The sequence below is a fragment of the Eptatretus burgeri genome, chromosome 8 (genome assembly GCF_056783735.1).
Source record: "Eptatretus burgeri isolate ZD-2024b chromosome 8, Ebu_testis_v1, whole genome shotgun sequence".
NCBI lineage: Eukaryota > Metazoa > Chordata > Myxini > Myxiniformes > Myxinidae > Eptatretus > Eptatretus burgeri.
The window spans coordinates 65,344,161-65,358,459 of record NC_140968.1 but is presented as its reverse complement, the minus strand read 5'-3'; the positions used below and the strand labels follow the sequence as shown (position 1 = coordinate 65,358,459).

Genomic DNA, 14,299 nt, shown 5'->3' with positions numbered 1-14,299 from the left:
CCAATCGACAGCGGCCAGCCCGACAGCTGACCCGAGATCCCCCCTCCCCGCTACAAGGGTGGATGGAGAATAGGGTGCTCCCCTGGTTGTTCCGTCTGGGTTCTCAGACATGCTCGGGGGGAGGGTGGTCGTTGCCCCCTCCCACCGGACCTCCCCCAATCACGGATGGCCACCATTTTCCCCCACTGAACCAATCAGGAGGCTCATCACCTCAGTGCCCGCTCCGCCCCCGCAAGGTGGAATGTTCCTCCCATCCAATAAGGGGAGGCCACTGATCGCCCGACATCCCCTCGTCCAATCCGGAGGCTCATCGCCTCAGAGCGGATCCCTCCACCCCGCACGGGAGGAGGGATAAGGAAGATCGTGAGCTGTCTCCGGGATCCTCGCTTCGTTGGTGGAGTGTCTGGTTCGGGGGTTCTTTCGGTGGTCTTCTTTTCAGTGGTTCCGTGGTCCTGTGCTTGGTGGTTTGCTCGACGCAGCTGGTCTCATCCTGGTTCGCTTGATGCAGCTGGTATCATCCTGGTTCGCTTGACGCGGCTGGTCTCATCCTGGTTCTCCCGACGCGGCTGGTCTCATCCTCGTTCGCTTGACGCGGCTGGTCTCATCCTGGTTCGCTCGATGCTGCTGGTCTCATCCTGGTTCGCTCGACGCTGCTGGTCTCATCCTGGTTCGCCTGACGCAGCTGGTCTCATCCTGGTTCGCTCGATGCGGCTGGTCTCATCCTGGTTTGCTCGACGCGGCTGGTCTCATCATGGTTCGCTCAACGCAGCTGGTCTCATCCTGGTTTGCTCGACGCAGTTGGTCTCATTCTGGTTCGCTCGACGCGGCTGGTCTCATTCTGGTTCGCTCGACGCGGCTGGTCTCATTCTGGTTCGCTCGACGCGGCTGGTCTCATTCTGGTTTGCTCGACGCGGCTGGTCTCATTCTGGTTTACGCGACACGGCTGGTCTCATCCTGGTTCGCTTGACGCGGCTGGTCTCATCCTGGTTTGCTCGACGCGGCTGGTCTCATCATGGTTCGCTCAACGCAGCTGGTCTCATCCTGGTTTGCTCGACGCAGTTGGTCTCATCCTGGTTCGCTCGACGCGGCTGGTCTCATTCTGGTTCGCTCGACGCGGCTGGTCTCATTCTGGTTCGCTCGACGCGGCTGGTCTCATTCTGGTTTACGCGACACGGCTGGTCTCATCCTGGTTCGCTTGACGCGGCTGGTCTCATCCTGGTTTGCTTGACTCGGCCAAACCACACAAGGCGGCCAGGTACCCGGCCAGATTCTGACCCCCAGCTGAACTATCCTCCTCGGCTGAAGGGCCGAATAAAGACCCACGAGGTCCATTTCTTTTTGCGTGTGTGTGTCTGTCTGTGGCCAGTCTGTAACTAGAACTGTTTAAGTGATTCCATTGTAAATACTTCCTGCATATTCGTGATTACGTCTGCTCTGTCTCCCTTCCCGATTATTGTAAATAAACCCCTGTTAAATGCTCCAGTTCATTGTCCGTGTTTTCTTTCATTGACCCAGCACAGTTCGGGCTTGAAAAATAGGGAGGCTGTTTGTGCCGTAAATTGTTCATTTGGTCCGGCAGGCTTTGGTAATCCCCACTCGGTTACGCTGGATCCGAGTCGGTAACAGCGACTCGGTTCGGACAAAGTCGGCCGAGGTTGTGGCTTCCCTGGTAGTTAGACGGCGTGGGTACTTAGGTAAATTGGAATTAGACAATTAACCCTACCCCACGCCGTCAAAATATTGGCGTCCACGGTCCACTAAGGGACCCGTGACATCTGGGGTGACGACCTTTGATTCCGGGTGTTAAACGAGAGCACGAGAACGAGATAACGAGGTGTTGGCAACCTCTTTTGTCCCTGGCGTGGCCAATGGGCCCATGCTTCTCAGTCATTTAGGAGGTGGAGGAGAGGAGAAAAACTGAGGATGTCGAGGTTGTGTGGTCAGAGGAGGTGCAATGAAATGTAGATGAGGTACAGTGAAGGAAAAATGGAAAGAGGTGTATGGCTGTGGGGTCGCTCTGGAAAGAACGGTTGTCGGGACTTGCCCTCGCCGATTGCTCTTTTGTGTCCACAGCAGCACCCCCATTGGTGCATGGATGCTTTCCCATGTATTAGCCCCACCTCTGCAAGGACTTGATGCCGGAAATTCCTCATTCACTCTGCGCCTCGCCATGTGATTCATATCTGAGATTAACATGGGGTGAGGGTATTTGGTGGTGCTCTCCGGCTGCGAATGTTGACTGGACACCAAATGGAGGCCTCAACTGAGCAGAGCGCTTGGGCTGTCCATGTGATTTTGAACAGATTCTAGCGCATACTTGCGCTTCGAGCTACTTGCCAGAATGTTCCAAACACAAGCATCTGTAATGGGGTGTGGCTTCCATTGTTCCCTGATATCTTCAAAGGATGATGGTGACTGTGGTTGCAGGTTTCGTAGCAGTTGTGTGTTGCGATTGAAATGGTGAGGTGGTTGAAGCATTGCAGTGGTTATGGTGAGGTGGTTGAAGTGTTGTAGTGGTTATGGTGAGGTAAGCAAGCTTGAATTGATGTAGGGATTTTTATAAGGGCGTTTTGATGGTTATAGGAATCGTTTAGCATTGTGGTTCGAGTATGGCGAAAGTCTGAGGTGATCGGTTCGGGAATGACGAGAAATTTGAATGAGGTTTTGGTGGCATATGCTAAAGAGCTGTTTCTTGTTACTATGCGGGCATGCATGTGTGAAGCAAATATCATGTGTGCAGCAAAGTAAATAAAATAAATAAAGGATAGAAATTAAGACCTGTCTGAAAGCTCTTACAACAAATTTTGTCCCATAAACCCACGAGATGAAAGGGAAGGACTATCTAAAATTAATACCAATGAAATAACTTCGTCGGGACTATTATTGTTTTATACGGGCTTGTAGGAACGCAATGCGCAAATTCCCTGGAAGCAGGACGAGAATCACTTGACCACAGGAGATGCTCTACCCCCTCACAGATTCCTCACATATCGGCCTCCTTGTCTGCCCTCAGCACACATACAGTTTTATGCTTTATCTCCATGAACAGCTCAACTCTGTCATTAAGCCTGGCCCTGCGACTCTGGCCAATGGTATCCAGTGTCCCTTGAGAGACAAAATTCTTCTTCACCCTTCAGTGAGTTCCAAGACATCCACCGGCAACATCAAGAATGGTGGTCTTTAAGGCACTCCATAACTCTTCAGGATCCCCCAAAGCACCCAGACCCCCCAAATCCCCACTGGCATGTTCACAAACTCCTCAGCTACCCCCTCGTCCTTGAGCTTGTCAACATCCAGCCAAGGCTGGGATGGTACCATTCTTATGGATTTAAGCTGCAACTTCAGAATTGCTATTATTGTGGTTTATTAATATCGGCAGCGAGTACGACCGCTAGATGGAGCAGCAGAGTCGACTCCACCGAACACCCAGAATTCAGATCATTATCCTCGGATAACTCCGAAGGTACGGATCCCTTACAGGACCGTGAATCGTCAATAATTCAGCCACGTGGGACAGGGTTATTTGCCAATCTTCAAAATACGTAGAGACCCACGTGGCGAGCTACCGAGGAATCCACACCCTCGACGGAGCTCGAGCGGAACGAGCTGTGAGCGTGCTTGAACCGTGCGTAACCCGAGCGGATGGTTACCGGGGTCCGTCGGTCCAAATGCACAACTACAGCAGCAACGGCCTTTTTAATCACCCAACACGCACCGTGCTAAACCAGTGAAGGAAAGGACAAAGACGAGCTGAAACATTCAACAATATGGGTATTTATTTACAATAGGTGCGGAAGGAACACATAAAGGGCAGAGTTAAACCGACTATAAAGGATGCAAATAATGTACAGCAAAAGCACTTAACCAGTTGCTACTTAAAGATGGGCCCACAGGACACACGCACACACACACACACACACACACACACACACACACACACACACACACACACACACACACACACACACACACACACACACACACGAAATGGACCTCAATGGTCTTTATTCGGCTCTCCAGCCGCGGAGGATAGTTCGGCTGGGAGTCAGGATGGCTGGCTACCTGGCCGCGAGCACGCGGCTGGACGTCCGTCCCCTCCCGGAGCTCCGGTCGCCAGAAGACGGACCAGGGCAGCCAGATGCAGACCAGCGACGAGATGAGGCCAGACCAGCGTCGAGCAGACCAGACCAGCGTCGAGAGATGCGATCCCAGAACCAGACCAGCGCCAGCGAGATGGGACCAGACCAGCATCAAGCAGACCAGAGAACCAGACCACGCGCTCGCGCAGCGATCAGAGAACCAGACCACGCGCTCGAGCTGCGATCGTAAGCATCGACAGGAGACCAGCAGTTGCGGACACGCGCCGTCTCTTCTATCTCTTTTCGCTGGTCCAGACCACCACACTTTCCTCAGGCGGGAGGGGCCTCTTCTTTCTGGCCACTCGCCTCCTCAGTGGTCGGACTCATCGCGCGATTCCCTGGCTGTCTTCCATTGGACAGGCCCACGGTAAGTGGGGCAACTCCCACTCTTCTGGGTGGAATCTCGAGCGGAGGCGTTTGTGGCTTTGCCCACCTCCTCACCTCTGGCCACGTGCGTAATGGCGTCGGGTCGAGGAAGCGAGGCGAAGGAGTGTTGTTAGCCTTGATGTAAAAATAAAAGAAAACCCTGACTAAAAAAGTAATTTGCAGCGCACACATGTAATTCCCATGAGACACAGGTAGGGGGCCCTAACTAGAAACGCACTTATCAAAATAACTAAGCTACGGGGACAGCTGTCTGTCTGTGTGCACAAGGCTTCCAGATTCGTAAGACTATAACAAGCCTGTCATCGGTATTGAGGAACTGAGCACTCCGGCAGACGCTGCAGTTCTGGATCATCCTCCAGCACCCATCAATGAGCACATGGTCAATCTCCTTTGCCACACCACCAGCATTGCAATACCATGTTCAGTGATGAGTCTGTCTGTGGGTGTTGAAATAATGAACCAGCCTCCCTAAGTCCATGACTTCTTGCAAAGTCAACGAACTTAGTGCTATGCTGGTTCTCAGCTCCAGACCCATAGGGACCAATACATATTTTATATCCATCCCCGTCAGTGCCATTCAATGCATTGAAATACCCCAAGACTAGAAGAGTATCTTGCCAGGGTGCACTGATGAAACAGACTCGAGCATGGCAGAGAATGCATTCTTCACAGTGAGCTCACTCACTTCAGTCAGAGCATACATAGATACCAGGGAAATGACACCCAAGGAGCGATGAATCCTTCATCTCATAATATGCTTGTTGACTGGTGTTACCTCAATTATCATTGGAGTCAGCTTATTAAAAAAGCTACGGCAACTCCTTGGGCATGGCAACCATCAGGGCAACCAGACCAATAGTAGGTGTAACTACCCGCCATGATCTCGCCACTATCTAGTCTCTGAACCTCAGAGATTGCTGCAATTCCGATGTTCAAACGCTTGAGCTCAGATGATAACAGGCAGGTGATCATATGCCTGGTGTTGGCTTAATTGTTATAGTGGTAGGCTTGGGATCTTGGGATCCTGATACGAGTTAAAATCCCTCCCGGATGTTAAATTAATACCAGGTGGGGTTGACTACCTGTTATCCTTACGAGGTCGGCGAAATGAGTGCCAGCCTACTGGTATCCTGTGTCAGAGTGGTGATCCATGCAGCATTTTGCCTAATAGCCAAGGAGACTGCTTGGGCAGCACCAATGCTCTGCACAGAGTATGGTCCCAATGGGGGTGGGGGGGTGATCATCCTCTCTTTGGGATAGAACATTCCAGGCACCCACCCAAAGGGACCGTCTCAGGTTAACCCAAGGAGACCTCCATTTGGTGGATGACACCTCAGCACCACTCTGCCACACACTATCGTAGTCTGACCCAGGAAGTTTACCCCATGCTTTTCCTCCTGCCATCAAGGAATGGGGCTCCTGAAGGCTTTACCCCAATACCATCATCCGGTGAGCTACCCTGCGAAGGACAACAGTGCAGGAGGTACTGACGTGGGTTTCAGTTTTCTTTGCATTTTGGGGTTTTGCGGAATGAAGTGTTTTATGGTGACTGGAGTGCAAATCCTGCCACCAACGTGGCACCAGCAGGAGGACGTCTGCAGACACAGTTGGGCACTAGATATGGATGGTCGTTGGCTCACGAGGAGCTCCTCCACCATTTCATCCGAGTTTTTACCTTTGACCCTTTGATCCGAGTTTATCCGAGACACCAAGATCTGAGTTTATCAAGTATTAGTCTTACCTTCTATCTGATATAGCAGTCAAACCTTGTACACATACATCCACCACTTCAGGAGGATGGATGCATTTCACTAGAAATGCCTCCCTCATTTGTGCATTTTCTGGTTCCACCATATACAAAACAACACCATCCTTGAGATATTCCAGGTGATGAGGATTTAACTCCTGATTAGATAGTTAGGACACTAGACTACTAAAAAAAATCTTACTATATGAGGAGTTTAAGGTGGGGATCAAACAAAATCAAACATAGGTGGGAGGACTTCATCTGGAGGGGTCTCAATGAGCAGGTGATTGATGAAGCCTGATCATGCTACAGTAAGTGTCAGAACAAGGCACTGTGGTAGAGGCTCACAAAGGAGGGCATGAAAGAGCTGCACACCAGGTTGGCCAAGGCTTTAAACTTGAAGCGTAGGATGAGGAATGATCATTCCTCGTGCTACCGAAGATGCTCAGCTATTCCTTGCTACCACACCACACCTTAACATGAAGGGTTTCCCCACCCCCACTTTCCCAGTAACTTCGAGACTAACATGGGTGTGCTCATGCATCAGAGACTAGCACACAGCCAGCACCAGAATGCCCGTACCATTACTGAACCTTCCCATACCTGCTCCCAGTGCAGTCACAGTTTCCAGTCTCTGAGAGGCTTCGTACATTGGAATCTTCAGGTGTCCTCAAGCACAAGTGTCACAGTCGAGTTGCCACACGATCACAGATGACATCCTAATCACCAACCACTTCCCAGAGTGACGTGTTCACTGTGTGGGAAAACTAGTATTCGCAGTGACATCAGTTGTCACAAATGTCCTGGAAAGCCCACCAAGTAAAGCTTGTGACTGACTGGTTCACTCATTGCTGAATACGGCAGAAATATTGTGCTTGTATTATTATCTTGTAGGATTGCAAACAGCTTAGCTGATCTCCACCAAATTTTGCATACATGCCCTGGGAACCTGTGAGCCAATCATAGGCATGATTAAAACTGGGCTTCTACCCCTAGAGTGGGATGGGGGTGGGGAGGGATGACACATTCAAGTCCGTTGTACTGTGATGTTACTATAAGGGGGAAGGGGATAGTGGCACAACCCCAATTTTTCTAAAGGGGGATGTAACCATAATTTTTACAAGGGAGGAGGGGGCATAGCCAGAATATTTGAGGGGAGGGGTGTAACCACATGTATTTTTTTAAATAAAGGGGGAAGGGTGGTGGTGGTGAGGGGCAACTACCATAAAGTTTGACGTGTAACTAAAATATAATGGGGAAAGAGCAATATGTTGTTCTTGGCTATGATTTTGAACAACAGCAGAGGATGTAAGGAGATCCAGATTTGTGGTGAAATATATCTGGTGGCCAAGGAAGGCATTTTCACTTTATAAAGGAATGTCGATGAAACATTTGGCTTCAATTTACATACCATTCATAACCACAAGACAACTTTGCTCATTCTTTTTTTTTTTTTTTTTTTTTTTCTAAGCACTAACAATGTAACATAAAAATGGTCCTGATGAAATACACTGCAGTTGGAACCTTTCTGGAAACAGGAGAATCTGTTACACTTTTCATTTGCTTTCATCTTCAATGCTTTAAACCTCAAATTGGTATGCTGCAAATCTTTTCTTACTGCCACATGGCCTTTACCTTGAAGTAAATAATCAATCGACTGGTCGTCATTTGAATGTTGCCATACAAGGTAACACATTAGCATGGCGGTTAACAGGACAGTTTGATGCTCAGGTTTGTTGATTTATGGGAGCTGATGAAATATGCTGGCCTCAAGTTCAACAGCAATCACATCCCCAAAACAGCCTGCATTTTCAAGAAGCTTAATCCTATGTGTGGCACTCTGGTGCATTTCTTTCACAGATTCATAACAAGGGGCTTTCCACGGAATGTTTGGATTACAACGCTCCGGAACACCAAGCTACTGGTGCGCATCTGTCGCTCTTCCCTTGTCATGGCCAGGGAGGAAATCAGGTGGGAATTGCAGACAAAGTTTCGAGTCATTACAGTCATAGTTGTTTTGAGAATGGCAGGACAGTACAGTGTGCTCACTAATGATCTATCTAGTTTGATCCATGGTTGGATTTCATGAAAAATTGCCATTCTGATGCAATGCTAGAAGAGTGCTTTGCATGTGGAGCATCCTCTCTTCTGATAGAAATGTATTTCTGGTTATCTTATTTGCATATAAATAGGGGGAATGAAACATCTCACTATTAGCTCTTGAAAATAGTAGGTCTTTGTGGTGTTTGAAAAGGAAACAAATACAAGTATTGGTTAAGACTATTGACTTACTATGCTGGCAGGGAAGACAATATTGCATTATCCCAAACAAGAGTTGAGAATGTGCAACTTTACCGCCTTGAGAAACAAGTTGAAGCTGACATTTGGGCATTTCCATTCATCAGAGGCAGAAAAATAAATAAAAAAATGGTCCTCATTTGCTTCAACGAAGAGTAATGCCTGAAATGTCAGCTTTACCTTGTTCACAGTGGTAAACTTTTGCTTTATTAGCTCTTGCTTGAGGAAAAATCCATTATATAAATGAGATGCTCACAATAGTCCAAGACTTAAAAAAAAAATTGAAAGATCTTGCAAGAGTGAGGTGACTAAGGGTATGAACTTGCTGTGGGGGAAGGGCAGGGAGAGGGAGAATAAACATAGGAACCTGCAAGTTAAATAATTTGGCTTGGCAGATTTAATTGGGGTGAAAAACTACTGTAGATAAGGATGGGGGATGACACGAGTTAGAGATGCACTACCTGCTTGAAGCTCTGAAGAGAAGAGCTTTGGAAAGGTGGTTCAGAAGAAGTTAGAACAAAAGATGAGGTGTGCAGTTGGCTTTGGATTTTGGAGGATTAACCAGGATGGGGTGACTGGAACATCACCTACATCCCAGAGTTGCTGGAGAGCTGAGAGAACAGAGGAAGCTAAACTGAAGGAGAGGTGGTTAAAAACAGCAGGCTGCTGACATTCCTGCAATGTACAATAGATATTGTGCTTCGGTCTCATCGTGGGAGATGCCAATAATGTTGAGAGCTGTAGATTGCCCATAATACAGGAGAGACGTGATGCTAGGGCGTGAGCCCAGAGTGAAGATCATTACTCCATTGTGTTACAGCCAAAGGCTTTTGTAAGTTGTGTAGTTCTGATTTAAAAAAAAAAAAATTTCAAAGCAAGATTTAGATCCTATGAAGAATCAATTCCCACTTCTTCTTTTTACATGGCTTGGCACATTTTTCTTCTTCGTTGCTGATTTTGTCAATCAAGGAACCCATTTGAGGCCATGTTTGGAGGGAAAATGCTATCTTATTTGGTTACACAGTCAATAGAGGGGATAATGATGTGGTGTATAGCATGACAAGAAATTGTGCAAGCATAGCATGACTTTCTTTTAATTATTCTTTGGTTTACTGTGGTGTAGTTTCATGTAACAAAGTTGTCCTTTGCAGAATTTTTTTTTAATATTGTGACCTAAATAATTTGCAATGAATCAAGTTAAATGTTACATTTTAATATTATGAAGAAGCAAGCACAAAGCTAACTTGATCATATTGAACAACTTTTTTCCCCAAATCACCATTCAATTTAGTTCTTTGAGGTGACTCTTCAAGGTGAAGTGCGGTTCAACTCTGTGACTGAGCTCTGTGCTGAGGCTGTGGCTGGCCGGTCATGGGTTGGAATGCAACATTGCCCCCGCGATGGTGATCTTACGCCCAATTCCATCATCTGGATTTTCAAGCCGGTGAAGTGGGGAAGCATTGGGACATGAAAGACATGGCAATATTGCTTCTTTCCTTTTTTATTTTATAGTTGTAACCTTCCTTTCAAAAACAAAATTTTTTACATACTGTTTTGCAGTTTCTTGAGTTTATCATTAATCTGTTACTTTCTCTTATGCTATTTTGGTTTTCTGGAAAGTGGGGAAGCTCACCCATTGAACAATATGGCAGGTTATCTCACTTGGTCGTGCAGTCATCTCCAAGAAAATCTGACCAAAACTGATATTCGGATACCGTAACATCAAGCTACACTGCATTGTGGTTTGTGCTAGCTCTTGGTGAAACTTGCATGTGGAAACATTGTCTCCTCTCATTGATGTTGGAAGGCTAAACCATTCTATGTTTTACTGGGACCTCGACCTGTGCATTGTGCTCATTTCTGATTGCAGCCTTTCTTGTGTTGGTGGAAACGAAGATTCTCGAAGTCCTGAAAATGTCGAAGACTTCTTTGATCCATTGAATTCCTGCAGATCATCAAATTTATTATTGGTATTATTTTTCTGGCTAGACATTTATATTCCTCCTTTCTTGGAGGTTTCCTTGCCCTGAGTGCAAAGGTATGAGGCATGTCTGCATTTGTTTGAGCACATGCTCAGAAGGGAGGAGGGGGATGTCATCAGGCAGGTCTTTGAATGGATACGGTTGGTGAGAGTATATGTGGCAATCCAAATTTGAGGTGGAAGGAAGTGGTAGAGAGGGACATAAGAGAAGTGGAAGGAAAATTGTACACTTGGAAAATGCCTTAACCTTGGTCACAATGCAAATGATCATGATATATATATTGTTGTGGTTACCAAATTCGCAAACCACCATTCAGGTCCCTTATGTGAGGTATCTCGGTAAGTACATGTGTAGTTAGGCCCAAACCCGTTGTCTAGTGGGAATACATGTCATTTATGCGTGCTGCGACTCTTCAGGATAGCCGTTTTTCTTTTGCTATCTTTAATTTGGACCAACCGCCATGATTACCACCACAACCACAACATCAACCACCAACCACAACGCCGCTTCACCACAACCGCCACGACCGTCACGTCACACCTCGCAACCGTCGCATCGCCACCGTTCTTGCGCCGCTTGTGGGTACCGGTGTTGGACTCGTGCAGGGCGCGCGCCGAACAGCGTGTACAAAATCACGGATTTTGTGCTTCAAAAACGGATCAAAAACGACACACGCCCACTTTTTGCCGTCCAATCGGTGAGCGAGGGGCGAATTGGCCCCGCCCCCAGGGCGTTGGAGGGCGATCGATATATGCAAATTTATGGATCAAAAAGCATTCACGCCCACTTTTTCTCGGGCCAATGGGGAGCGAGGTGAAAGGTCGAAGGGAGGGGGTCAAAGATGAGAGGGCGAAGCCACGGGGCTGATAAAAAGCGACCGTGTTCGTCAGTCCAGTAGTGGAGTAGGAGAGTCGAGAGGGAACAGAGAGTCAAGACTTCGCGGGCGGTGGAGTTGGCAAGAAGGAGCTGGTCGTCGTGTGCGTTGGAGTCGGAACGGAGGGGACGGAGCTGTGGAGAGGCGGCGAGGGCAGACGAGGGGGTGCTCGCGTCGTGCAGGGAGCTGCACCCCAGGGAGGCCGACAGCGCGACCTGGCCGAGGTGGAGACGCTCGTTGCGGGGCAATAAAAATCCTCTATACCCCGAGCATCAGCAACCCCCTCCTGTTTCCCCCGCGCTGAGATAGTGCGACCAAGGGGGCCCCTTTCCCACCCCCTACCAGACACTGCCCGCGAGGCCCGCGGAGTTGAGGCACCATCGCCGCTCCGCGTCTCATCACCAGACGGGTAGGCCCGACCCGGTCTCGGTCTCAGGCCCGCCTCATCCTTGAGGGTATTCTTTCCTTGGTTTTGGGTATGTGTTGTCGGCGCCGTCTGTGAAGTAAAATTGTATAAGTGTTGCCGTGTGCTCGGTAGTCGGTATTAGCTCTGCATTGTGTCTTCGCTTTTACATTTGCTTTTTGTGTAAATTGAATTGTGTTTTTCTTTTTTGTGTGCTTTTGGTGGAATTGAATATGTGTGCTTTCCGTTCGTCGCGAATAAATGTGCTTTATTATTGAACTGTTCTCCCGCTTCACTTCGTCTTTTCCTCTATTGAATCCCCATCTTGCTTCACGTAAAGGGTTGGTAGTGGGCTGAATACGCCCGATAATTAATCGAACCGTCGAGGTCGACGATAACACCGCTCGGTTATTCTGATAGTACGGAACGGGTCGCTTAAGTGGCCCGTGTCCGAAGTCGACCTGCGGCGAGGTGCGATCGCCCGGTCTACCCTCCGCGTGGGTACTTAGGTAGGTCGACCCGGCGAGCAACCCTATCCCACGCGGGGGCTGATTGGCTCGATCGCGGTGAGACCGAAAGGTCCACCCGTGACTGGTTCCCGGCGTTAGTCCGAGAGGGTCACGACTGGATTGTCCGTCCGGTGGGCGACGTGCCGCGATTCGAGTTAAGTGGCCGTCAGCACGCCGGCGGGCGCGGAATCCGCAACAATATATATATATATATATATATATATATATATATATATATATATATATATATATATATATATATATATATATATATATATATATATATATATATATATATATATATATATATATATATATATATATATATATATATATATATATATATATATATATATATATATATATATATATATATATATATATATATATATATATATATATATATATATATATATATATATATATAGATCCTGGTGTTGGCGCAGTGGTTAGGGCAGTGGCTTGGGACCCAAGAGGTCCTGAGTTCAAGCCCCGTTGGGACACTGAATTAATATATGTATGTATATATATATATATATATATAATATGTATGTATATATATATAATATGTATGTATATACATATATAATGTGTATATATAAAAACCAAGTCGAAAACACCAGGGGATTGACTCAGCCTGCCATCCTTCTGACAAAATGTTGGTCGGCAAAATGAGCACCAGTTGTACTGGGCCCGGTGTATGCCCCGGTTAGAATAGGTGTACCATATCCCTGTGTGTCATAAGAGGCAACCAGGGTTGCGTCAGGAAGGGCATCCGGCGTAAAAACCTATGCCAAATCATTATGCGGACAACAAAACGAATTTCCATACCGGATCGGTCGAGGCCCGGGTTACCAACGACCGCCACCGGTACCGGTGGTCAGCAGGGTACCAGTCGAAATTGTGCTACTGCTGGGCGAAGGAGGAGGAGGAGAAGGAGACGGGGAAGGCGAGTCCGGAGGCAGTGGGAGAGGGGGAAGGGTAGAAGTGTGGAGGTGAGAGTTGGAACTCTGAATGTTGGGACAATGACTGGCAAAGGGCGAGAGTTGGCTGATATGATGGAGAGAAGAATCAGGAGAAGGATGTTGAAGATGGAGCCGCCAGGTAGGAGGAGAAGAGGAAGGCCAAAGAAGAGGTTCATGGATGCGGTGAGGGCGGATATGCGGGTGGTTGGAGTGTCAATGGAAGATGTGGAGGATAGATGGAAATGGAGACGGTTGGTCCGCTGTGGCGTCCCCTAACGGGAGCAAGCCGAAGGAGGAAGAAGAAGATATATATATATATATATATATATATATATATATATATATATATATATATATATATATATATATATATATATATAATATATATATATCCTGGTGTTGGCGCAGTGGTTAGGGCAGCGGCTTGGGATCCAAAAGGTCCTGAGTTCAAGCCCCGTTAGGCCACTGAATTAATACACCAGGGGGTTGACTCAGCCTGTCATCCTTCCGAGGTCGGCGAAATGAGTACCAGTGTACTGGGCCAGTGTATACCCCGGTTAAAATAGGTGTACCATATCCCTGTGTCGTAAGAGGCGCCAGGGTTGCGTCAGGAAGGGCATCCGGCATAAAACATGTGCCAAATCACTATGCGGATCATACGGATGATCCGCTGTGGTGACCCCTAGCGGGAGCAGCCGAAAGAAGAAGAAGAAGAAGAAGATATATATATATATATATATATATATATATATATATATATATATATATATATATGTATATATACCATTGTCTGTCTTTCTCTTCTCTCTCTCTTCCCTCTCTTCTCTCTCTCTTCTCTCTCTTCTCTCTCTTCTCTCTCTTCTCTCTCTTCTCTCTCTTCTCTCTCTTCTCTCTCTTCTCTCTCTCTCTCTCTCTCTCTCTCTCTCTCTCTCTCTCTCTCTCTCTCTGGCTCTCTCTCTGGCTTTGCTCCTTATTGACAGCCACATTTTTTAAGT

At 47.5% G+C, this 14,299-nt stretch overlaps 1 protein-coding gene across 3 annotated transcripts in view; it reads left to right on the top strand.

Annotated features, from left to right (window-relative positions):
- LOC147021915 (polypeptide N-acetylgalactosaminyltransferase 4-like) overlaps positions 1-14,299 on the top strand; it is a 75,854-nt gene that overhangs the window by 49,430 nt on the left and 12,125 nt on the right. For all 3 annotated transcript variants that reach the window (XM_085892333.1, XM_085892330.1, XM_085892331.1), the window contains exons 11-12: positions 8,134-8,244; positions 9,863-10,015. In XM_085892333.1, coding sequence (XP_085748459.1) covers positions 8,134-8,244; positions 9,863-10,015 — 264 coding nt within the window. The remainder of the gene's footprint in view (positions 1-8,133; positions 8,245-9,862; positions 10,016-14,299) is intronic.